The 27,343-nt window shown below is 39.0% G+C and overlaps 1 protein-coding gene across 1 annotated transcript in view; it reads right to left on the reverse strand.

Moving 5' to 3' along the window:
• LOC122801263 overlaps positions 1 to 25,859 on the reverse strand; it is a 196,166-nt gene extending 170,307 nt beyond the window's left edge. The window contains exons 1-2 of the mRNA XM_044070814.1: positions 25,815 to 25,859; positions 22,043 to 22,879 (exon numbers count right to left, since the gene is read on the reverse strand). Coding sequence (XP_043926749.1) covers positions 22,043 to 22,879; positions 25,815 to 25,859 — 882 coding nt within the window. The remainder of the gene's footprint in view (positions 1 to 22,042; positions 22,880 to 25,814) is intronic.
• Between the last annotated feature and the right edge of the window lie 1,484 nt (positions 25,860 to 27,343).

Here is a 27,343-nt window from a genome sequence, read left to right on the forward strand (position 1 = left end):
AAGCAAATCATAGAGAACAGAAGCTTAAAAATTCAAAAACATTATTTTTAGACAAAGAGGATAATAACTTGGTAATAGCAACAGCTCCTCCTCCTCCTCCCTTGTCCCCTCCTTACCCTTTTCAGGATATGAAGTGAGTGGACAGGCTGGTCCGCCTCCGCGTTATCCTGAAGTTTCAGCAAGACCACAACCATTTGTTAGAGATCCTATTGAAACTAGGTCCCGAACACGTAAAACACATAAGGACACAGAATTATATCAAATAGAGAGAAATCTACAGGATGAGAGTGAGGAAGAAATATGCCCACTTATAGAAGTTCCAAATCCCCAGGCAGGACAGGAAAGGCAGGATTCAACACTCTTAGTATATAGACCATGGACACCAGAAGATATCCGGAAGGCTACTGAGGGAATCCCCCATCCAAAAGTTAATTTTACAAAATTTTTAGAAGATTTACAAGGCATGAGGTTGAGTTACCACTTGAATGGGGAAGAAGTAGAAAAAGTAGTAAGACAAATTATAAGTCCAGATTGGCACATGATTTGTGGCACCTGGAATCCTCATAATGCAGAGCTTAGACCACTCCCACATAGTGACGCAGAGTTAGACAACAGAGTGAAAGGTCTGACAGACCAAATCTCTGAGAAATGGAAGCCTAGAGCAGACTGGACTTGCATTAATCAATGCATACAACAGGAAAATAAGACGATAGACGGATACTATGCGAGATTATTAGAATGTTTTAATAATCATAGTGGTATGACAGTTCCTGAGAACCAAACAAATGATTCCTCGTATGGACAACAATTAAAAAATGCATTTTTGAAAGGTTGCATTGCACCTATTAGTAGCTTCATTACAAAGCATATGATAGACAATCGAACAGGGAGGCTACAAGCCTTACTTGAATACGCTAGACAAGCTGAAACACATTTTAATAGTAAAAAGAAAAAGAAGGCGCAAGTCTTCACTGCTGAAGACGGAGCTGAAGTATTTGTATTACAGTCAGGTAAAAAGGGCAAGAAGAATGCCCAGGGAAACAAACAGTCTGACAAACGATCAGAAGATTTTGAAGAAAGGAAAAAGAGAGGTGAATGCTTCAAGTGTGGGAAAAAGGGACATCTAGCAAGGGATTGTAGGCAAAACAAAAAGGTAATCACAGAAGATAAGGGAGATGAGGACTCACTATATGATAGTGAAGATACATCATGTGAAAGTCGGAAATCATCAGGAAAAGTTAATAAACAAAAAACAAGTGTAAATGTGATAGAAGGAGTAGAGGAAGTGCAAGTAGATATGGAGGATGAAGAAAGTGAAATTTTGGACTTAGCATTGTTGAGTTTAGAGCTCTACTTAGCAGATACGAAACCAGAAGTTACACTTCTGGTGGAGGGAAAGGAAGTCAAATTCCTGTGTGACTCAGGAGCATCATGGACTTTGATACACCCCTCCAAGTTACCAGAACATTCAGAATCACCTGATTATATACTAGTAAAAGCCGCAAATGGACAGCTATACAGGGAACCACTTTCCCATGATATAGCAATAACTGACCCTGTTTCAGGTATGACCCAGAGAAGTAAAATTGTTGTTCCTGCAAAGTGTCCAGTAAACCTATTGGGCAGGGACCTTATGCAGATATTTGGCATAGCAGTAGTTCCAACTGTACAACTGGATACCTTTGTAGTGCGATCGGAGGGTGAAACTTTTTACTGGTACAGCCAGGACCTAGTCACGACTGGTCCAAGGGCAATAACCGAGGAACTGATGAATGTAGCCATCAGTAAAGCCCCCTCCCTCGACACTGATCAACAGCATTTGTTACACTGTACTCTATACTACTGTACTACACCAGGACCTGATAGAGAGTATGAGCAAGAATTGTTTAGAAATCGTGCAACTAGATTGGTTTTGCGTACTTTGTACTGGGATACTGAGGGGAACAATGTAGTTAGCTGTTCGTTACCTCAAGAATTCCTTGCATTGTATAGATCAAATCAGTTACCACATGTCAGCTTGACAAAGAACAAAAGTGTCAAATGGGCAGACTTAAGAGAAAAAGTAACAAGATGGGAAAAACAGACTGATTTAGAACTATCAGAACAAGGGATACAAAAACAAAAACTGAATTGGTTAACACAGACACATCCAGCTGTACACTTGCAATCTAGTGAGGACAGCTGATTAGCGTTCTTATTAGAAGAAGAAGAAAAGGCCTTATGTAAAATTCCAACAACTCTTTGGTCAGCAGGCAAGTCAAATGTAGGACTTATTCGAACAGCAGGACCAGTTACAATAACCCCAAAGTCAGCTTTTAGACCACAGAAAAGACAATACCCTTTGAGAAAGGATGCATAAATATGAATTAAGCCTATAATAGCAGCATTACTCAAAGAAGGAATACTGGTAGAATCTCCTGATTCACCATGTAATACACCCCTATTTCCTGTTAAAAAAGCAAATGGGGAATGGCGGATGGTACAAGATTTACAAGCTGTAAATAATGCAGTAATACCTAGGGCACCTATGGTGCCAGACCCACATACTTTGTTAAACAATTTAGAACCGCAACAGAAATATTTCTCTGTGGTAGACATTAGCAATGCTTTCTTTTCAATACCTATACATCCTGATAGTCAATATTGGTTTGCATTTACATTTCAGGGTAAAAGGTATACATATACTCGACTACCACAGGGATATTGTGAGAGTCCAACAATATTTGCACAAGAAATGGCTAGCAACCTGGCAGGGTTTACCCCACCGGGAGGTAGTCAAATTCTACTTTATGTAGATGACATCTTGCTAGCAGCCTCCATCCAGCAACAGTGCAGGGAGGATACTGTAGCATTATTGAAATTTTTAGCAACACAAGGGCACAAAGTAAACAAAAGTAAGTTACAACTTTGGAGAAAACAAGTTAGATACTTGGGATATGTAATATCCAATGAAGGTAGAATACTAGATGAGGAAAGAAAAACAGCAATTTTGCAAGCATCTAAACCAGCAACCAAGAAGGAAATGATGTCTTTCTTGGGTACAACTAATTTTTTTCGGAGCTGGATACCAAATTATGCTTTGGAATCTGCTCCACTGACTGACTTGATATATAAGACACCAATGGCAGCACAAGATATCTTACAATGGACACCCGAAGCAGAAACGGCTTTCTGCAGGTTGAAGCAGTTGATAGCTTCTTCATTAGTTTTAGGACTTCCAAATTATCACAAACGATTCTTTCAGACCATAGATTGTAAGCAAGGATATATGACATCAGTATTGATGCAACAACATGGGGATAAGCAACGCCCCTTAGCCTATTATTCATCACAGTTAGATCCAGTGGCGCAATCTTTGCCTCACTGTGTACAAGCAGTAATTGCAGCTGCAATGGCAGTACAGGCTTCATCCTCAGTGGTGTTATTCCACCCTCTCACATTGAGAGTGCCTCATGCAGTTGCAATAATTTTACTGCAAGAAAAAGTGGCATACCTTTCCCCTGCTAGACATCTTTCATGTATGACTATACTGCTGAGCCAACCTCATATGACAAATGAACGATGTACGACATTAAATCCATCAACATTACTCCCAACTCCTGCGGATGGCACACCACACAGCTGCCTGCAGGAAATTGAACAGTTAGCTTTACCTAGACAAGATCTCACAGATATGCCCTTTGATAATGCCGAGGTGACATATTACGTGGACGGCTCATGTAGAAGGGGTCCTACAGGGAAGAATCTGGTAGGGTATGCAGTAGTTACAGACACTGAAATTTTAGAAGCTCAATCCTTACCACACAACTTATCTGCACAAGCAGCAGAATTGATAGCTTTGATGAGGGCATGTACTTTAGCAAAAAACAAGTGTGTAAACATATATGCTGACAGTCAGTATGCTTTTTCTACAGTACATGTATTTGCACAACAATGGAAAAATAGAGGAATGATAACATCTAGTGGAAAAGCTATTAATCATGCGCAATTTATTTTGGAGTTATTAGAATCTATTCAGTTACCTTCCAAAGAAGCTATTTGTAAATGTGTAGCTCATAAAAAACAGCAGGATAAGATTTCAAAAGGCAATGCACGAGCTGATGCAGCTGCAAAGCAAGCAGCCTCAGACTCAGAAACTTTACTTTTAAATGAGGAATTACAACCCTCTAAGATTTTAGATTTAGACATGTTAAAAACAATGCAGACGCTTACTACAAAAGCAGAAAAACAAAAATGGGTAAAACGAGGTGCGATTCTTGAGAATGGACTGTACATTTCCAAAGAAAGAAAACCGATATTGCCGTCTAATTTATTTAGATATGCAGCTTTGTTGAGCCATGGGCAGTGCCATGTCTCAACAGGGGGGATGGTACAGTTAGTAAACCGAATATTCCAAACATATGGATACACAAACCACACAAAAAAAATTTGTGCAGCTTGTCATACTTGTAACAAGCACCATGCACAAGGAGCGTTTAAAACCAAGCAAGGAAGTTTTCCTATACCACCATACCCGTTCCATACTATTTGTATGGATTTCATAGAATTGAATAAATGTGAAGGGAAAAAGTTTTGTTTAGTTATTATAGACATGTTTTCTAAATGGGTAGAAGCTTTTCCAACCAAAAACCCGGATGCAGCAACAGTGGCGAAAGCCCTGATAAAAGAAGTAATCCTTAGATTTGGCATTCTGGAAAGGATTTATAGTGACAACGGCACACATTTTGTGAACCAGACAATCCACCAGCTTGGGAGATTTTTTGGTATCTCCTTAAAGAACCATTGTGCTACCACCCACAGTCAGCAGGACTGGTGGAAAGGTACAATGATACCCTAAAAAGTAAACTTAGGAAGCTAGTAGAGGAGACCCAAAAGAATTGGATATACTGTCTGCCTTTAGCACTGCTGAGTATGAGAACGGTTCCAAATGTAAAGGGTTTGACTCCCTTTGAAATGTTTTTTTGGGAGAGCATATTATGTGCCTCAGTGGAAAGCTCTCATGCCTGAAGAGCAAGAGGCTGACAGTTCATTAGCTAGTTATATGAGGAAACTGTTAACAAATAAATCTGTTTTGCAGTTTAACTCTTTTTCAGATAAGGAACAGACCAGACCGGTGGAAGCAGTCTTGGCTCCAGGGTCGTGGGTTTGGCTGAAAGTGACGAAAGGGAAGAATTGGGCGAGTCCAAAGTGGGAGGGACCGTACCAGGTTCTGTTGGCAATGCCTACTGCAGTTAGAGTGGCCAAGAGGACGTCCTGGGTTCATTTGACGCATTGTAAACCGGTAAAGAACTTTCAACTTGATAAAAACTTTGTGACTGATACACAACCAATCCGAGATGGCCAAAAACAAAGCGAATAGAAATTTAGATCAACCCCAGAGATGTTGCATAATCATTTTGTTGAGTGTACATTTATTGACTGTAATTGTGACAATTTTCCTCTTGTTGTGGTTTATCCTAAACACAACCACACAAGTGAAAGTGGGAAGGCGTGATGAAACGTCTGTAGACTGGCATACAAATTTTAACACATACCTAGCCATGAAACGTGTATATGCAGAGACTATGAACATTTCAAATTGCTGGGTTTGTACAGCTATACCAACAGCATATGGAGGACTGATAATGTCCGCTGTCCCTTTGGGGATAAATGAAACTTGGGAGAATTTACTTTTCGATACAGGAACTGTGAGATCACAGGACAAAATAGCTTTATTTTTACCTGTCACATAAAAAGGAGTTGTATGTTTCTATAAAAATGACACCCTCCAGGTGGGCTGGAGCAATTGTAATATAACCATATCTTACCGATGTTATATTAAGAATGGTAATGGCAATACTTTTTGCAATAATAATTATGACTCGTATTTGAACTCATTGAAAACAGCTATGAATGACATTCGCAAAAATCCAGTTTTGTTTAAACAATTGTCAGTTATAGATCAGAAAATGTTTCATGCAGGGCTGATGCGTATTAGTACTAAAGTAGAAAACTGTTATTTTATTTGTGGGAAAAAGGCATATAAATGGTTACCTGAGAATTGGTCCGGCAGTTGTTTTTTGGGTTATTTGGTTCCGGCAATAAGACATACTGCAGAATTACCTTTGGGTAAGATACGAAACGTGAGAGAAGCAGCCCGAAAGCCCGAAGGTCCAGTTGAAAAACCTGTGAATCCAGTTGGAAAGATCGAAGCTGGCTGGAAAGACCACTATTCAGTAAAAGGCAAAAGCGAATTGACTCATATGGACGTGAGTGACAGTGTTATATCCTGGGCAGGAATATTCCCAGCCTATGGAGCAGTCAAATTGATCTGGGAGTTGAGGAAGTTGTCGAAACTTCTCGAAGTAATGAGTAATGCAACTTTTTCTGCCCTAGAACTGGTGACTGATGAACTGAATGCAATGAGAACTGTTGTGCTACAAAATCGGATGGCTCTTGACTTCACCCTAGCGGCGAGAGGTGGTACGTGCGCACTTATCAAAGAAGAATGCTGTGCTTATATTCCTGACAATTGACATGAGATCAATAACCACCTAGAGGTAATTCAGCAAGTATCAGCCATGACTGAACCAGACCCAAACCCACTGACGGACTTTTTCCAGAATCTATTTGGGGGTGGGGTTCCATCCTAATGAATATTCTGATTGCCATTTGTGTGGGTATACTCCTAATAGGAGCATGTGTTTGCTGTGGAATTCCTTGCATGAAAAGATTAATCAAAGATTTTATTGATGTATCTGTTACTGAAACTTTGTACCAAGATACTGAGATTGAAAGATTGATCTCAGATAACATTTTTTCTGAAGTATAGATTGAATGACTCACCTAGCTGAAAATCCTAAGTGGAAAAGGTTAGGAGATGAAATGACACTATGCATACTTCAAAATAGAATAAAAAGTATTAATAGGGGGGGAAATGTTAGAAAAATGTGTATTTGAATATATGAGAAATGCTAGTTTAAAAGCAAAGTAGTATATAATGCATTTTATTCTATTAATCATATAACAGTAGGGATTAATTCATGTGTAAATGTAAGTAGTTTTGAAACTACAGTGTGGCTTGAAGCAAAGCTGATCTTTGACCCTGGCAGAATGCTAGCTTAGCAAGTTTTAATGTTTATGCTTTTTACAAGTGATTATCTGCTGGGTCAGGAAATTAAATGTGTGAAATAATGAAATCTTCTGCTCTTTCCTGTTGGAATGATTTGGCCTTCTATATGTATTACTGAGATAGCACGCAGCTGTGTGGGAAAGTGTAACAGAGAACAAAGACGTTTATTAAAAGACTGAATCTGCTATTCTATTCGAACTGATATGAAACCTTGAAGAAGTAACTTTACAGAAAGACATTATGTCTGACCAGCTGGATAGCAAGGCCGTATTGTATCTAGAGGAAAAGTTTTTTTAAATATACAGCATCAGCAGCTTTATGAATAACAGACTGTAAGCTAAAAGTGATGTAGATGCCCTGTGACATACCACATCAGTAAGGTGGGCATAGCTTAAATGTTAAACCTATATAAAATTGTGTGCTTCCTGTTTCATGTCAGACAAAATTCTGTACTTGTACGTTTTTTGCCTCCTGGTGTACACTAGTAAACTTTTTAACCTGAACCTCCTGTGTATTGATATCTTATTTTATTTAACAGTGCCCATAAGCTCAAATTTCCCTTAACCACTTTCATAAATCGCACTCAGTAATGCTTACTCCTGCCCCCTCTTAACATGTTGGCAACCAATCTACAAAACATCCTACCTGGTCTAATCGCTCTGCAAGCAAAGTTAAAAAGTCCTAACAATTCCAATCCTTAATCTTGAACTTCTGTTACAATTGTATCCAATCAATCTTATAATGCAATGTCTACAATTTGTCCTGAGTAAACAAAAAATACCACTCTACATCTAAAGTTAAACCCAGAATGTTCAAGTATGTCCTCTGACCGTCCAATCTGTCAGCTGCCAGGGGAACACTGGATAAACCTTGTAAGGCTCCTTCCCTTACATCAATGAACAAAAAAAAATCATCTAGATAATGAATTTCTCTCTGGTCAAAAACTCCCTGCTGCTATATACACTCCAGCAACAAACTAAATTTCTCAGGTGTAGAGCATGCAACAGCACAACCCATTGGCATGGCCTTATCAAAATAAAACTTGCCATTAATAAACATAGCCAACAATGGCCAATCATCTGACCTAACTGGCAACAAAACACTGCTTCAGCATCAAGTTTCACTAACCAGGAGGTCTTCAAATTCCATAATAAGCCTGACTTCATCATCAAGAGACTCATATTGCACCTGAACATCAGTCCTGGCAATGTGATCATTAACAGATTCCCCTTCATGAAATGATAAATGGCGAATCAGTCAAAATTCACCTTGCCTCTTCTTAGGTACAAGACCCCATGGGGACACTCTATAAAGCTGAAAAGGCAGCTCTTCAAATGGGACTAAGACCCAGCCTGATGCAACTTCTTTTTTATATTAAATTCTTCATGCCTGTAATATGTCTTCCTCCCCCTCCTTAGATCGCAAATTCTTACACACTTTATTACACCTCCAAACAGCAGATTTAATGGAAAAACCCTGTGGAAATCTATGTATGACTTCCTTTGCTAACTCTGGGCTTCCTAAAACAATAATCATGCCACATCTACGCATTACCTGGCTGCAACCTCTGAGCCACCATAATGGTAAGAAAATAGGCCAAAAACAGCAAAGCCTGCAAAACATTCTTCTCCAGAATTAATGTTGTATAGTCCACAAAACCCAGGGTCCAAATATCCCAGGTCCTGGCCATAACCTTTCCTAGTTTTTTCCTCCCCAAAGCCACTAAAGTTCTCAACTATTCTTTTGTCCCTGGCATATCTGCCTCTACTAACCTTTGCCATCAGCATCAGTTGCATCAAACACATCCATGTAATCCCCTCTACAAACCTCTTCTTTGACATCTAAGTGATATGTGGGATAATAAAAAAAAAGCACAGAACCACCTGAAAGAAAGGATTGAGTGGGAATCCATTTGCCTGGGCAAAAATCTAGCTCATCATTTCCTACCCTGTTGGAGACGCCTGACACTTCACCTCCTTTCTCATTGGGTCTGCCTACTGCACCCCGGTGGACTCCAATGCCCCTACCTGTTTCCTAACCTTTTATACCACCTCCTCAACCTCAAGAGGTCCTTGATAGCCTAGTACCAACCTATGAACCTATGAACCTATGCAGTCTACTACAATCTCGTCCTTTCATGCTATTTAACAATTTACCTATCCTCTCTACTTTGGCATTACATCCCAGTAATACAGGTTGTACAGTATTAACATTACCAGCAGATATTTGAGGCTCCATCAAGAGAACTCCATGGGCTGTCTTCCCTGCCACTGCACAAGTAGTCGCCTGATAATTTGTCTCCCTCAACTTCCTCCAGCCTCTCAACTGACAACCTGCTTCTCCTAATGGAGTTGTTGCACTGGCCTCTCTGCATCCTTGAATAATTCTTCCACCTGTGCCACTATCCAAGCCCAACATTCATTTAATGAGGTCACTTCCATCTAAAATAGTAAACACAAGAAAATAGTAATACAGCCTCAATATCCTACTCCCCCTCCTTCCACCTCTCCCTAAACTCCTGCCTCACTATCACCAGTCATTATTATTACTATAGTCTATCTTCTATTATTTTGGAAGTATTCCCAGGTTAACCACTATAACATACCTAAAGCAACCAATCACTACCAACCTCACGTGCATTCCAACATAAAATCCATCCAAAGGCATCACCCCCATCTATTATTCCTTTATTCATTGTACTGTAAGATCCTTAATACCTATCCCTTTCCACTGTAGCTATCCTCTACTTTATCTGATTAGGATTGTTATATATTTTATTTTACTTATTTTTTTATGACTTTTGTATATGTAACAAGCAGGTTTATATAGATATATATAATATATATATATATATATATATATATATATATATATATGAGATCCCTTCATTTGTTCAAACTTTCATATGTTCGAAACTCATTAGGCCGACACCATATGAGTGAACATTTGAAAGGCTGACAAATGATAGCAGAGATCCCGCTACAGTGCAGGACTGGGAGTTTCCCCTTTTCTGCATTGTAGTGCGATCTCGGAGTGAGAACATTTAAGTAGCAGGGGGTGTGGGGGGTGCAGGGGGGCTTGTCCCGCTGCATAACACAGTTTTACTGTGTTTACAGGTAGGTGAATGGTGCTATTTCAGGATGTCGGTCTTTCGGAATGTCGATCATATGGTGTCAGCCATATTAAAGTCGGCATTCTGAACGGTTGGCATTCTGAAGTAGGCCTATATATATATATATATATATATATATATATATATATATATATATATATGGGTCTACTGCTCTACATCAAAAGAACACTTCTTCGAAATAGAGCAGGAGACCCACACTTCAGCGAAAGTTCACTTCAACAAAAGTGCACCTTTGCTGAAGTCTACATACCCAGGCAACCCAAAAAAAAAAAACACTAAAACATGTTTTTGCAGGGGGGCAAGCCCCCCTTGTGCCACCACACCTCCATACTTAAATATACCAACTCCGAGATCGCACTACAGTGGGGAAAAAGGAATATTCCCATTCCGCGCTTTACTTTGAACAAGTGGACTCGATGAAGTGGGTTCGAAGAAGTGAAACTTCGAACATCTGCACGGATCCCATATATATATATATATATATATATATATATATATATATATATATATATATATATATATGTATGTATATATATATATATATATGTATGTATTCACTTCAGAATCTCGAAATTCCGAAACATCGAATGTCATATGATTGAGACCATATCATCAATGTTTCGGAATATCGAAATTCTGAAACAAATCCAAAATAAAAAAAAAAAAAAAACAACTGTTTAAACATTCCAAATAGAAAGACGGTCCAGGCAAACTCCACCTGAGGAATTAGTGGAAACGTCCCACAAACAGCTTACAATAAAGGCTCAATACTCAAATCCACAAGAATAATTTATTAACGCCACACAATTTCCAAACGTTTTCGTCAAGCATATGACTTCGTCAGACAAAGACACAATGAATTACACCAATTTAAATACTAGGTTAATTAAACACTTAACTCCAATTAAATAATTTCAACACATTTAAAGGCACAGAATAAATATCATAAAATCCTACTCATTTGCATCATTACATAAACTGATTTTAAAACCAACCACAAAACACAATGTATAGAAGTTGTACATATATAAATGTTAAAAACATTAATAATGTTGCATACCAGGTCTGAGTATAATATTTAGAAATATACATTTCAAATTCTGTCAGATTTAAGTTTTAAATATAGAATGATGGACACAGAATCATTGATCCCAGGAAATCTATAAGATTCTAACAAGATTTGCCAGTATGTTTCCCTAGGGGACAACATTACCTCCCAGGGTCCACCTCTGGCTTCTTTGAAAACAGAATCCAATACAAAGAAGGAAAAAATTCCTCCAGAACATGTAGTAAGGTGCTTATAAAGTGCATTATTGGTGTCACATTTTTTCATGTCATAATAATGCTCATATATCCTTCTACGGAGTTGCCTTTTGGTCTTCCCTACATAAAATGCCTGGCATGCTTGGCACACCGCTAAATAGACAACCCCGTAGGATGAACAATTGTAGAATTTTTTGGAAACTATCCTCCTACTTCTACTTTCCAAATACACAAATTCTTTATTAAAAATGTATTTACACTGTGAACACCGTCCACACTTGTAAGTCCCTATACTTGGACTTTCCTGATAGAATGGTTTACTATCCTGCTCCAAAATTCTTTTAATGTTAAGACCTTTCCTATATACAGTTTTAAAAGTAATATTCTTGAATCTACCAAGGTCCGTTAATTCCTGAAAGGACTTGAATTCATTGTTTATAATCCTACTAATATTACCAATATTACCACTAAAATCAGTGATGTACAATAACTGATTACTGTAAAGGTCTGTCTGGTTGTTACCCTGCACATTGTTCAAAAGGCCTTCCCCCAAAATGGGCTTAAATCTAGTAGGTCTCCCTTTTAACACTTCTTCCTTAACAGAATCTATCATGTGTCTAGGGTATCCCCTCTCCAAAAACATCTTAGACAACTTTTCACACTCAGTGTTAAATAACAGATCCTGTGAGGTCATATGGGAGGCCCTAACGAACTGTCCCTTAACAATACCTCTCTTTTGAAACACAGGGTGTGAACTAGAGAAATGCAAATAACTAATAGAAAAGGTCGGCTTCCTGTAAACTGTGGAAGTAAACCCTGTTTTATCTTTAGTTAGCGTTACATCCAAATAGTTGACATGTGCCTCAGATATCTTGTAAGTAAATTTTAAAAAGGTCGTTGTACCCCCAATATAAGTAATAAATTCTTTAATAGTCTCCACTGGGCCAACCCAAAAAATGCAAATATCATCCAAAAACCTGGAATAATGTATCCAATTTTTTTCATAACCACTTTTGTGGACAAATTTCTTTTCCCATACAGCCATGATGATATCTGCATAAGTTGGTGCACAGTTGGCCCCCATGGATACCCCCTTTATTTGTTGGAAGTATTCACCCACATAAAAAATATAATTGTATTGTAATTGTAACTGTTTAAACATTTATGCAGGGGGCAAGCCCCCTGCATCTCACACAGCCCTGCTACTTAAATATACCAACTCCGAGATTGGACTACAGTGAGGAAATGGGAAATCTCTCATTCCTCTGTATTCAGATCTCCGTTCAGAATTTCGACATTCTAAAACTTCGATCATATGATCCTGACCTTATGAATTTCGAGGTTTTAGGATTTCAGGATTCTGAAGGGAGCCCATTTATATTGACATTCAGTTGCACGACAGCCTCCTCCTTGAACATGGCAGGAGCAACAGTCGTTATGTCGAAGTTCATGTGTACGTCCATTCAGAAGGACGTATAGAAGGTAGGGACTCAAAGCATGATTGGCAATAGGAGTTGCTAACATTAAGATTGTCAGAACCTTGTTGATCTTGTTGCGTCAACCTTATAACCTACTTAATATGTATGAGTCGACGATATGCATCGCGGAAATCACCGTTCGCAGTTGTGATTTTCATTCTTTTGATAGTAACGTTTTATATATATATATATATATATATATATATATATTTATATATATGTATATATTTATATAGATATAGATATATAGATATATAGATATATGTGTGTGTGTAGTCACGTGGGTTTCCTCTAGATGCTCTGGTTTCTTCCTACACTACAAAGACATGCAGCAGGTGGATTGGACACTCTAAATTGGCCCTAGAAGCGAGTGTGTATGTGAGTGAGTGGTAGGGATGAACTTCTGTGGCAGTCTAGCCACCTGGAAGTTTAAACCTTGGCTCAAGATGATTCTCACTGTTGAAGTGACACTGCGACCCCATGTGCAAAAATGAGAGAAGGGGTTGAGGAAAGATGGATAGAGATACATACATACACACACACACACACACACATACATACATATATATATATATATATATATGTATGTGTGTGTGTATATGTATACATACGTACATATGTGTGGATATATGTATGTGTATACATATATATATATATATATATATATATATATATATATATATATATATATATAGATAGATATGGTTTATATATCAAAAAACAAAAAACTCAGTGCAGGAACGAGCTTAACTGAATTGTTGTTGTTGTGGAATATATTCATGTTTGGTTTATTTTTATTAAGGTATTGAGTTTTGAAAGTCCCATGGAATATTTAAATGTTTCGGCTGGTTCCTGCACAAAGTTTTTTGTTTTTTTGTTTTTCACTCTGTCTCTGTTCTAGTTTTGTGGTTTCTGGTTTATATATCAAACAGTTTGATATACCAAACCAGCTTAATTTAAGAAATATGATGACAGTAAACTGTCAATATAGCATGCCTTGCCTAAAATTCAAGGACTACTTAGAATAAAAGAAATATACACTCTGGAAACTCAACTGATTCTCATGTTGTTTGTCTCATTTCTGAGCTAAGCCTCATTGGCCCTTGCATACGCCAGGCATACCTCTCGATGTCTTAGTACTTCATCTGGATAAATACAAAATCAATGGGGGACAAAGGCCAAAACAGAGACCAGTTTTAAATATATCTGGAGTCAATGACTCTGTGTTATCATCCATTTTTGAAGGCTATATAGTCTAAAACCCAAATGTGTGTTACTATGTAGTGATTTCAAACCCCACTGTCTTGCTAGCAACCACATATTGTATTAGCAACAGAATTAAGGCAAAATGTGGACATGCTGGATATAGACAAAGGGCCAAAATAGCAACTGATTTTAAACATTGTTGGAATTGATGGTTGCATGCTATCCTGCATTTTCTGAAAGATACAATGTCTGAAACCCACTTTTATCACAAATGGAACTGAAGCAAAATTTGGATAAGCTGTGAAACCTGAACAGTTGAGAATTATGGTACCAGAAACACACTCACCAATGCTGCAACAATGTCCACCCCATCCCATACTCTCAATTTCTGTTGTGTTTTTTAATCATATAAATGTGCTACTATACAAGAGAAAAAAACATTCCTCACCTGTTCCCCTCCCCCAGCTTGCACATTACTGCTCGTGTGATATGCCATGTTAGACAAACCTGCTAGAAGAGAAAGACAGAACTGTAACCCTCCCAACTTCCCACAACTCAGCGAACAAGCACATCTGCTTCACGCTGCAATCAACCAGGCTATCCTCCCTTCTTTTTTAGAATCAAGCCCTGCAACACATAAAGCAATAGAACATCTGGCCTCCAACCTGATATGCCACAGCAACCTAACCAGCTACACATTCCACAAAAAATCACCAAAACATCACCTGACAAGAACACTATATAACTTTCCACTCCATTTTATAAAAGAAGCACCGCCATTACCCGATTTACCTAAAACCATGAACTGTTGCTATGGCACCCAAACAATAAAACACATCCAACCTCACTCACAGCCTGCCATCAACCAGCTATCAGAACCTATGTTTCCCATTTCTCTCTACCTCAAAATGTCTGGGATCATGGAGAGAGAGCAAGAGAAAAAAAAAAAAAAAACGAAGAAGGCCTCCCTTTCTCACTGCCTAATTCAAGCTTCTAACCTACTTCTACATGGCTACCAAATGAGTAGGCTTCACTTCCCTGGTTGCTTGGATGTGGAACCTGAATCAATAAATAAAACCCCACACCAAAAGACTGATTTCCCACTTGTTCAGAAATTTTTAATCAGCAAAAGCCTACCCATACGACCTCACTTCCGCCTTCCTTACTCTCTCCACCTTAATCCTTTCTTCTCCCAGACTTGTCTTTTAATAATTATGTAACTCTTAATACCTTTATTTATAACCCTCCCATCCCTAACTTCCTACCTGCCAACTCCACAGGATCCTCAAAGTGTATTTGGACAAATCTGTCTGTGCCCAGACTATATTTTTGAGTTATGACTAGGCAGACTTTATCCCGAAAATACTTAATAGGTTCATAGGTGTGTACTAGGCTAATGGCCCTGGAGCCTTTACAAACCTAGCCCATAGGATTACCCTGGCATCGTGCCACCTGACCTTAGTTCCCAATGCCTCTGTCAAGTAGAGAAACTAGAGTGATCCCCAGGGTGAATTTTCTATTTCCCATCCACTCATCAAGATTTATCTTGGAGAGGGCCAGTGAGGTGCTCTGCTTGACATGTATGGGAAGTCTATTGCATAGCATGGGCAGTCTCTGGGTTATAAACCTGTCCCTCCAGCTTGTTCTGTTGATTGTGGTAATGAGAGTGAGGTCACTAGAGCATGTGGTGTGGAGAGATTGGGATTTCTTTAGAAGTAGCATTTCTAACAGAGCTGGGTCAGACATGGCTTTGTAAGTCAAGCAGAGATTGCCTCTAAGTAGGCGATATGAGACAGAGAATAGTTGGAGTTTTTGAATCTGTCCATATAGGACATGTGTTTAAGGCCTAGTATACTCTTTGTGAGGTACTTTTGCAGTCTCTCCAGTCATTGTAGGTGTCTAGTGAGGTACATGCCAAATGGGGCATTGTACTCGATGATTAGCCTAATGAGGGAAGATTAGAGGGAGACAATGACCTATGTCTTCCTGGATGCAAAACCCTTAGTTTTGAGATGTGCCACACAGAAGGACTTTCTGACCACAGTGGCAATGTGGTGGTCAAAAGAGAGGTTGCTGTCAACCTGTGTTTCCAGATCTCTTATAACGCCTTCTGTGTTCAGTGGACTACCATCGATGTGGTAATTCAAGGGAACCGGGTTTGTCCCAAGGGGGATGATGATACATTTTTTGGCATTGAGCTTAAGGCCATGGTTCTGACACCAGTCGTTGGTCTCAGTGATGCCTTTCTGTAGGATGTCAGCATCACTTGGGGAGTTAATAATAGCTCCCAACTTGCAATCATCTGTGAACATTGTCAGCCAGAGTCCCTTCATGTTGGCCTGGACTTCAGAGAAGTAGATACCAAACAGGAGAAGACACAGGACCGAATCCTGTGAGACTCCATTCGTGACTGGTCAGCAGTCTGACTTGGTGTCAGCTACTTTCACATTGTAGGTTCTATTTGTGAGCCAGTTTGCAACCCACCTAGTGATATAGGGGTTGATGCCTAGCTTAGTGAGTTTTTCTATGATTCCTGAGTGGGGGAATGGTATCAAAGGCCTTTGCCAGATCAAGGTGGGCTGTATGAGTCACCTTGCCTTCATTCACAGCTCTGGTGACTGACACAAAGAAGTCGACCCAGTTGAGCAGGCATGGTCTACCCTTCACAAAATCAAACTGTGTAGGATCCAGAGTTTCGAGATTCCCTATATCCTTGTTTATTAGGTCCATGATGATATGTTCCATAGCTCTGCATATCAGACTTGTCAGGCTAATGGGGCAATAGTTCCCAGGGTCTGTAGTCGCTCCTCCTTTGCGGAGAGGGATGACTGTAGCAGTGCATCATTAAGTAGGGACAAAGCCTTAGGTGAGGCTGTGATTGAACAGGGCATACATGTGGGATGCTAGTTCACTCTGTAGTTCATGTAGAACACAGCCAAGGATATTGTTAAGTCCCACAGAAGCTGTATTCTTGGCTTTGAACAGTGCTGTTTTAACCTGTGCAGCAATAATACTGGGTGCCTGGCAATCTACTGGTATTGTGATTGGTACTTTGGGGGGTAAAGTTGGCACTGAATCTGTCAGCCAGTATATTGGCAATATCTGTTGGGTCGGTATAGGAGGTACCATTGTGCAGTAGCTCAGTGCAAATCTGGGTATTGCCTGGAGATTCTTTACATAACTATAGAAGGCCTTGTTGTTGTCTTTACAATCTGTTGCAATTCTGTTTTCATAGCTAGCTTAAGAAGATTTGATGAGGCATCTCAAATTTTTGTTGAGGCTTATAAGGGAGTTTTTCCATTCTTGGGACTTCACCTTATTCTGCATCAGTTTCCTCCTTCTGCTGTAGAGATTGTTTATGGCAGGGGAGTACCAGATTGACTACCTTATTTTGGATGAGAGTGTCTTGGTTCTATTGGGTATGGCGAGATCCATGCATTTGTGTACATTTTTGTATAGGGCATTGGTGTATAATTCAGTGGTCATTCAACTATTCTCCATTTGTATGGGTGCCGCGAAGTTAGCCACCTCTGTTTTTAGGAGCCCAAAGTTAGCTTTGGAGAAGTTTTTCATGGTGGTAACCTTTGCAGGGGGGGGGGGTGTGGATTTTTAAGGTGATTAGTTTGTGGTCGGATCTAACCAGGGAGGAGTTGACTATTGGTGTAGAGCAATGGCCACCCATGTTAATAATGGCCAGGTCAAGGATGTTGCTACCTCTAGTGGGGGTAAGAACGAGCTGGTCCAGGGCATTGGAATTAATGAATTCTGGGAAATGTTGGGCAAGTGTATTGGAACATGAGTAGTTTTCCCACTTAATGAGAGGTAGTTGAGGTTGCCCAGTATGAGATTGTTAGGTTAGACCCTAATATTCTCCAGGGTGCTTAGGAATGTGGAGTGTGAGTCTTGGGACATGGTTGGGGACCTATAGCAGGCTATGACCTGAATCGCTGTCTTACCCAATGTTAGTTGCTCCTGAATTATCTCAGATGAGTTATGTTGGGCTACCAGTCTGGAGGTGTGCACATCCTTTATCATTATGGAAACACCACCACTTTTGGAGCTTTGGTCCAAGTTCTGGGGCCGAAAAGTGTGAAATGAGTTATAGCCTGGTATTGCAGGGGTGCTTTCTGCTGCCTTGAACCAGGTCTCTGTTACAACACAAATGTCGATGTTCTCCATTTTAAGGAGTGCTTTGAGTGAGTGCATTTTGAAATGTAGACTTCTAGCATTGAGCAGCATGACCCTCGGATTGAATTTGTTTGTAGCTGTTACAGTGGTAATTTGGTCTTTGGAATACCATCTAAAAAAGGCACTATAGGGGTGGAAAGAGCCTTGTCCAGTAGCCAGAAGCCCAGGGGTGACAGATGCAGGCCATCTCTAGCAAAGCATCAAGGTCTGTCAGTCATGTCATCCCAGGCAGACAGATACTGGATCCCCTTATAATGACACCAGAAACGTAGTCAATTGTTGAAATCAATCATTTTCTACTTGTACTATGGTATAATTCTGGGTGATGATAGGTTGATGCTCATGGCTAGGGTCATACCCACCTGGGCTACATAATCCAAGAGCTCCTCCATGTCTCTTTTCATGTAGTCCAGGGAGGTATGTCTCAGGTCATTCAGACCGACATGTACAATGACAGAGTCATATTTGTACCTGTTGTTGAGAGACCTGAGGATCCTGACACCTGACAGGCAGCTGACTGTAACTTTTTCCTTATTCAACCTAGTGAGTGGGACATTAGTGTGCCTCACTATTAAGTCACCTATTACTAGTGTGTCAGGCATGCTGTTTTGCCTTAGGGGCTTTGGTTGAGTGGCACACTGTTTAAGAGAGATATGTGTCTCCTGATTAGTGTTGTGTTGTGGTGGTCGAGTGTGTTTCTGCCTGGGAGGTCTCTGCTGTTTGGGTAGAATTTTATTGAGAGCCTCCGTGAAGGTGGGTGTGTGGTTTGTGTTTTTATGTGAAGGCAATACTGGTGTGTGTTCTGGAGGGCTGTGTGTTCCATGTGGTGTGGTGCAAGTGTTGACCTTCTCCTCTTGATCAGCTATTCCCAGCTTGGCTGGAGAGTGTGCGGCTTCCAATTTGGATATATAAGTGCATCTCTAACAAGTTTGAGTGCTGGGAAATAGGAGGAAAGGGTTGTCAGTGTACATGAGGCAGTTTCTACATTGCATCAGGATGCCCAAGTTCACCAGGTTAATAGGAGAAAGCACAGGGAACTGACCTTTAAACATGCCTGGTGGGGGGACATTAATAATAAGTACTGGAGCTGTTTTCTGATAGAACGTTTAGTGCTGGTAGCAATTTTGTGTCCTACAATAATTGCTACAAGAAGCTTGGTAAAGTGCTAAACTTATAAGTTAGCAAAAGTGAAGGAGAGGAGACAACTAGCAGATATAAGAGAAAAATTGAAGAGCAGATTTTGGCACTGCTCAGAAGCTTACAAACAGTCCTGGATACAGCAAATCTGTATCTGGACTAGACTAGTTACAGGGAAGGCAGAAAACAAATGCAAATGCAGGCTTTTAAACCAGAAAGTTGAAAGAGATGGAAAAACTGCCTAAACAGCCAATAAGCTACAATTTCTGGGCCAAAACCCAGTCCTCTTGTGGTAGATAAGCTACCTAGTGCTTACCACTCCCACTGATAAGCTGGAAGGCTTCCCTCCAACACAGAAAGGCTTGGGGGGCTCAGAAGTTTATAAACAGTCCTGGACACAGCAAATATGTATCTGGACTAGACTATTTACATGAAAGGTGAAAAACATGTGCAGATGTGGACTTTTAAACCAGAAAGTTGAAAGTGATGGAAATACTACCCAAACGACCAAGAAACTACAATTTCTGGGCCAGAAACCACTCTTCTTGTGGTAGATAGGTTACCTAGTGCTTACCACTACCACTGATAAGCTAGAAGGCTTCCCTCCAACACAGAAAGGCTTGGGGGGGCTCAGAAGCTTATCAACAGTCCTGTATACAGCAAATCTGTATCTGGACTAGATTAGCTACAGGAAAGGCAGGAAACAAGAAACAAGCTTAGATTTATTTTTTTATTAAAGTGCAAAGAGAGAAAGGAGGAGCAGAAGATAATTCAAGGTTAAGAACCTAAGTGGGTTGGCCTTCTCAAATGTTCTCTCTGTATTAGGTAGAATGAGCACCAGACTGGAAGGAGTGTCCCAGATCAAATTTACAGTAAGGGCAGGCAACTGCAAAGCCACCAACTATAACAACACCACAGGAACAGGGTGGGTGGGAGTAACAACACCACAGGAATAGGGTAGGTGGGAGGGAGAAAACCAGTTTCAGAACAGATCAGAGAATAGAAAACAGTGTCAGCAAATATATAAATAAATCAGTCAAGCAAAAATTAAGACAGTGCAGAACTCTGAAAAGTTAAAGTACCAAAAAATGTACTTATCAGCGCTGTATATCCAGATTGTTTAAGAAGCACTCTTCAGTCAGAACACAACGAGATTCTAACAATGCTATGCAGGAATTTACAAACAGGGACTATTTTTAAATCAGCAAGCCTTGAAACAATCTGATAACCCAAAAGTTGTTAGACCAATTTTACTAACTTTAAGAACACCACAGGAATAGGGGGAACCAGTTTCAGAATAGATCAGAAAACAGAAAATAATGCCAGCAAATATATAAATAATTCAGTCAAGTAAAAATTAAGACAGTGCAGAACTCTGAAAAGTTAAAGTGCCAAAAATATACTTATCAACGCTATATTTCCAGATTGTTTGAGAAGCATTCTTCAGTCAGAACACAAGGAGATTCTAACAATGGTATGAAGGAATTTACAAACAGGGGCTATTTTTAAATCAGCAAGCCTTGAAGCAATCAGATAGCAAAAAAAGCTGTTAGACCAGTTTTACCATCTTTAAGAACACCACAGGAATGGGGGGACCATTTTCAAAACAGATGAGAAAACAGAAAACAATGCTAGCAAATATATAAATATTTCAGTCAAGCAAAAATTAAGACAGTGCAGAACTATGAAAAGTTAACATGCCAAAAATATACTTAGTGTGATATTTCCAGATTTGAGAAGCACTCTTCAGTCAGAACACAAGGAGATTCTAACAGCTACATGATTGCTTTCATTGTATTCTGTAAGACACTTTATTTTTAAATATATTTACTTATTTATTTAGTTGTTTAGTTATTTAACATTTCTTAGCCAGCAATGAAGTATGGTCTAAAGACAATTTTCAGCTATTAACTGGGCCATCTAGCACTACACTATTTTCTATATAGAGTCTGGAGGTGTGCACATTTAAATTCTTGTAATATCTGAGTTGACAAGCTAGATTCAGAAAGTAATTAAGTCAGATGACTCAGGAAATCATACTAGAGTTGGAGAAAAAGAGAATAAATGTTATAGATAAAAATTACAAGACATTTAATCTAAGATCTGAGAAACAGTGATTTATTTTAAATATGCACTTTACTTTACAATGAACTGTATGTGATGTAAGGTATGAAATGTAAAGACATATTTTAAATGCATGAATTATTATGGGAATATGTTAATTAGGTGAGACTGAGAATTAATACATTAAACACACACAACAACCTGATACAGATAATTAAAAAATAAACTAATTGTCAATATTTAACTTGGTAACATGACCTAAACCATTGTGTCTGACAGCCCCAGGAACATTACTACTAGTTCTGAGTGACGCTACTGTACACATAAAATAAGAGAGAGCTAACAAGTTTTGGAACAATTGTCAAACAACGAAAGGAGCAATTGACTTTGTCTTAGATTTTGTATTGGTCCATAAGATAAAATGAGCAAACATATCATATATTAGATTATGTGGCATCTTACCTGCCATGGATTTATGTGATCAGTATTTGCACAAGTTCCATTAGCAAAAGGCCCACTATTTGTTTCACAGGAAATGAGATCATGTAATCCATGTGCAATTGCAAGTGTTGCTTTATAGGTATTATAGCCATATCTGAAATCAAATAAATTAAATTTAGAGACTTCATAGTCCTTCATGTTTTCTGTTCCTTTGCAAAGTGAAAGTGTTTGGTTTATGTTGCCTGACTCCATAAAATTATCTTCAGCTGCCCAATAGCAGTCAAAGGCTTCCTCCCAAAATGACTTAAAAAAAATGTCATCAGGAAATGTGGAAGGGTGTAGTGCCTGAATAAATTCTTTGAAACCAGGAATCAGTCCTCTGTGGACAGCAAGACCAAATGTTCCATCAAGTGTTTTCCATGCTGCTTTATTGGAGAAAACAGGAGAGATTATCCAACTGATCGTGGCCACCCAGGTTTTATCTGTAATATTTTGACTGCCAATTTCAGCCATTAAGGGCATCAGCTCGGTTCGGGTTGCATAGATAACAATAACAGTCACAGTGGACTTTCTGATTATATCTGTGATCTGTAGCAACTGTTTCTTTGAGAAGTTTACTGAAATTATTACTGTGAAAGCAACACATACTCCTCTATGGCTAAGTGTCATTTTCAAGTCCTGACTACCCTGAAGACCATATTCATTATCTGAAGCAATTATCCCTATCCAGGTCCAACTAAAGTATGTAACCAAATGAGCTAGTACTGGGTATTGAAATGTATCACTTGGCATTGTCCGTAGAAATGATGGAAACTGATGCTTGTTACTTAGGCGTGTGACTGCTGCACCCAGACTAATCTGCAAATGAAAAAGTATGTTTTATAATTATTCCTGCTGCATTTCCCAAAGTATAGTTATGTGCAAAGGGGGGAAGCATTATTAATCAATGTAGAAACAGCAAAGGTCAATAATACCATTTCTGTTTTCTAGTTTTTATATTTTATATTTCAAAATCAGATAAGACCCACTAGACGAATTCATAATGAGAAAAAAAAAACAGTAAGCACTCCACAGCTGAATGGCTTTCTATATAATGAGTCATACAAATAACCTTTCAGATGGTCAGTAACTGAACACTTATGATTCCCATAAAGCAAGCAGATGACTACAGTTTATTAGGTTTTTGCTTTATGGGTTTGTACTCGTTGACTGTACCTATTTCTGATTTTTAATCAAAGTGACTTCAGAACAGGTTAATGAGAAATGTAAACTGGCACTCATACAAGATCATTGAAATGCTCAGTGAAGTAAAGTTCGCAGTGTGGCATTTCTTATATTTCAAATAACTTTGTTTAATTCGAGAATCAAGAACATTTCCACAGATATTAATTCATCATGCACACATTTTGCTTTTGTGTGTTAAGATTGAATACTGTATTTTGTACTCTGCCCCATTCAATATAAATTCTTATTTTTCAAAAAATCCTGAACAAGTACAAAATGTCATTCTGACATCTATGTTGTATCATTCTTAAGATGTAATGGAGGTCTTGCCCCGTTTGAGTACTCCTTTATTATTGTCTTGATTTATTGTCTTTAAGTGCACTAATTTATAAAACTGCTCTCCATTGCATCTCCTTAGTTAGTTCTTGTTATAGCAAAGTAATGTATTTCTATATACTCATTTCTAACACTGCATCTGCTTTTCTTTTCAGAATGGGGTGGAGGTAGGATTCAGGAGTACATAATATACTGTGCAATCTTGTTTCAAGCAAAATTTCTCAGTGTGTTATGAGGTAACACTTCAGACACCACTGCAGCATTACAGTGGTGCGAAGGTTTTGACAATTATCACTACAGCATTCTTGCTGCATACAAATGTGACAAATGGGAGGGGAGGGGTTGCAATGAATGTAAACTAGCCACGTGCTCTGTTCCTGAGCAGTACATTGTGGAAATAATTTGTGTCTCTGAGAGATTCAAAGGCAAGCTGTACCACACTATTCCTATAGGGAGTTGATGGGAATGGACATCTTCATTGTATGCTGTTTATTCATTGTGATCAATGGCAGGAGTGGGGTTTAGTCCCAGACAAGGTAATTAGGATCATAGGAAAAACAAGGCAACTGAGTTGTGGTCATTTAAGCTTTACTAGACCCACACCCAGACTGAATCTCCTCTCTCAAGGCGAGCCAGACCAGTAAAGCCAGGGGTGAATTTGTGAATACCCATCCAATTATACAGTTCAGTTTTTGAAGGAAAATGATGTATCATACCGTTCACCTTGCAGTGGGGGTTGGAGCAGTGCTGTGTAATGAACCTATTTCTCCAATTTGTTTTATTATCTGCTGGTAAAGATTTAGATGGCTTATTCTGTGTTTTGTGAAACTACTCAACTTATGGAAATACAAGAGATCATGGACCACTGGGTCCCTAAAAGGGTGGAGGGCAAGGCATTGATCTCCCCTCAGGAGTCAATTAGACACTGAATAAAGGAACAGTGCTTCCAGTTTTTCAAGCAGTGTAGAGTTTTTAAGCCCATAGTCTACTCAGTAGGTACCTCTGGGATTTTTCAAGTTGTTTTATGATCAGCTGCTCTATGTACAGTGTATATAAAAAGTGTACACACCCCTGCTAAAATGTCAGGTTTTTGTGATATAAAAAAATGAGACCACAATAAATCATTTCAAAACTTTTCCCACCTTTAATGTGACCTATAACCTGTACAATCCAATTGAAAAGCAAACAAATCTATTAGAGGAAAAAATATAAAAAATAAAAAACATACAATAAGCTGGTTGCATAAGTGTGCACACCCTTAAACTAATAATTTCAGGAAGCACATTTTGATTTAATTACAACATTCAGTCTTCTTGGGTACACACCTGCCATCAATTAAAGAGACTCTGATTAACCCTAAATAAAGTTCAGCTGTCCTAGTAGGATTTTTCTGACATTTACACAGTTGCCTGCTATAACAAAAAACATGGTTCGCAGAGAGCTTACAAAGCATCAAAGAGATCTCATTGTTAAAAGGTATCAGTCAGAAGAAGTGTACAAAAAAATTTCTACAGCATTGGCTATACCATGGAACACAGTGAAGACAGTCATCACAAAGTGGACATTCCTCCAAAATTGATGAAACGACAAGATGTAAACTGGTCAGGGAGGCCGCCAAGAGACCTACAGCAACAGTGAAGGAGCTGTAGGAATTTCTGGCAAGTACTGGTTGTATATTAGATAATAAAAGTCTGCAGATATTGAGCAGTAACGTCTGGCATTGTAAGTTATTCAAGGCGTATTTGGCTAAGAACATTACCCCTCATGGTCTAAGGATCTATACCCAACCCTTAGTAAATAATCCTGATGAGATTTTGTTAAATGAATGGGCTGATGCTCAGCACAAGGCCACGATGAGCTTTGTCCATATTTTGATTGCACACTATGAACGTATTATTGATTCTGATATTGTTAAACTCACTAAATTGGGTGAGGAACTTAATAAATTTGATGGCCAACCTGGTTACAGTTCTGGCTTTAAAACTTTAACCAATGATTTATTACAGTTGCAACAACAACTAAAGGACAGGAAGAGGAAGAAATTCCTCAGGGACCTGTCTGACTATGAACGTGGGGACCCATTTACCAAGGACATGTCCAAATGGGTTAGGTTTTCACAGCAATCACAAAATACTATTAGGAGGAAACACCCATGTGCTATTCTTAAAAAGGCATCATCTTCTGGTCCTGAGTCTATTGTGGATGAGTCTTCATCCAGCTATGAACCAAATACCTCTGGTGTTACAGGCTCACCAGCTAACAAATGCTCCAGCAACATTGTCCCTTTAGGCCCAAACGCAGAAGGGTAGGAGGAAACACAAGCAGGGTCGATGATCTGCAGACCCTGATACAGTTGATCACCAAGAAACAATAAATGTTTGTAATATTTCTTCCTATACCCTTTCTGATGTGGAACTTAAGGTATTGAATAAAGTCCTTTCATATATCCCTGGCTTCTTTGTGTCCGAAGACAGTTTGGTGGATGATGTCTTGATATTTTGTAGAAAACTAAATTTGAAATTGCTTTTTCATGATAATGAAACTAGTGTCTCAGAACATGAATTCAGATATCATAATTCAACATTTATGCCACCAATGCATCATACTGTGTCTCTGTTTCAGAAATCCATCCTTAAGGATTTGCATTTTCATGCTAATGAAATCAGGCTAAAACCCAATAATACAACCAGGGTGGAAATGGAGGTGATTTCAAATATGGCTAATAATCATCAACTAGTTATACTTATGGCCGATAAGGGGGGTGCTGTTGTGGTGCAGGATTGGACACAATATGACATGGAGGCTAAAAGACAACTCTTGGATGCTAGGTACTACTCACATTTGGTTATTGACCCCACCCAGTCATTTAAAAAGAAGATTGATACATTCTTGCTTTCAGCTAAGGATGAGGGTATAATCAGTCAAAATACTTTACATCTCACTGTGGATGAACCAACCCCCCAATACATATATTTTTTGCCAAAAATTCATAAGGATGTTAACAACCCTCCTGGTAGACCGATTGTTGCAGGTAGAAAATCATTAACTGAACCTCTCTCTATATATCTAACCAGATATCTTAAGCCCCTTCTCAAATGGGTACATTCTCGTATCCGAGATACCACGGAATTTCTAAGGGTAATTTCTGACACACAATTGGAACCAGGTTGGTTTCTGTGCACTCTTGATGTTAAAGCTCTTTATACTAACATCTCGCATTGGGCTGGCATTGATGCACTTGAATATTGGTTAACATTATCAGAACTATATCCACCCAGTTTCAACACTTTTCTTATTATTCTCTGTGAACATATTCTTACCAAGAATGTCTTTTTTTATCAAGGTGAATGTTATCTTCAAAATAAGGGCACTGCCATGGGTGCTTCATTTGCCCCCATCCATGCTGATTTATTTATGGCCTACTTTGAGGAACATATAATCTATGACCGCTCTCATAACCTTTACCTTGATGAAATAGACATCTGGAGGACATATTTGGATGATTGCTGGATGGTGTGGAGGTCTGATATTGAATACCTACATGAGTTTGTTAACTATCTAAATGAGAATAAATGGGGTATTGAGTCTGCAGTCAATTATGATCTAAATAAGATCATGTTTTTGGATGTTAGCATAACCAGGAACATCGATCGTACTTTGTCCACTATGGTACATTGTAAATTCCCCCAATATAACTCACTCCTCCACGCCTCCAGCTTTCATCCTCCTCACATTTGTCTTAACATCCCAAAATCCCAGTTT

The sequence above is a fragment of the Protopterus annectens genome, chromosome 4.part1 (assembly GCF_019279795.1).
Source record: "Protopterus annectens isolate FY-2018-M chromosome 4.part1, PAN1.0, whole genome shotgun sequence".
In the NCBI taxonomy this organism is placed as follows: domain Eukaryota; kingdom Metazoa; phylum Chordata; order Ceratodontiformes; family Protopteridae; genus Protopterus; species Protopterus annectens.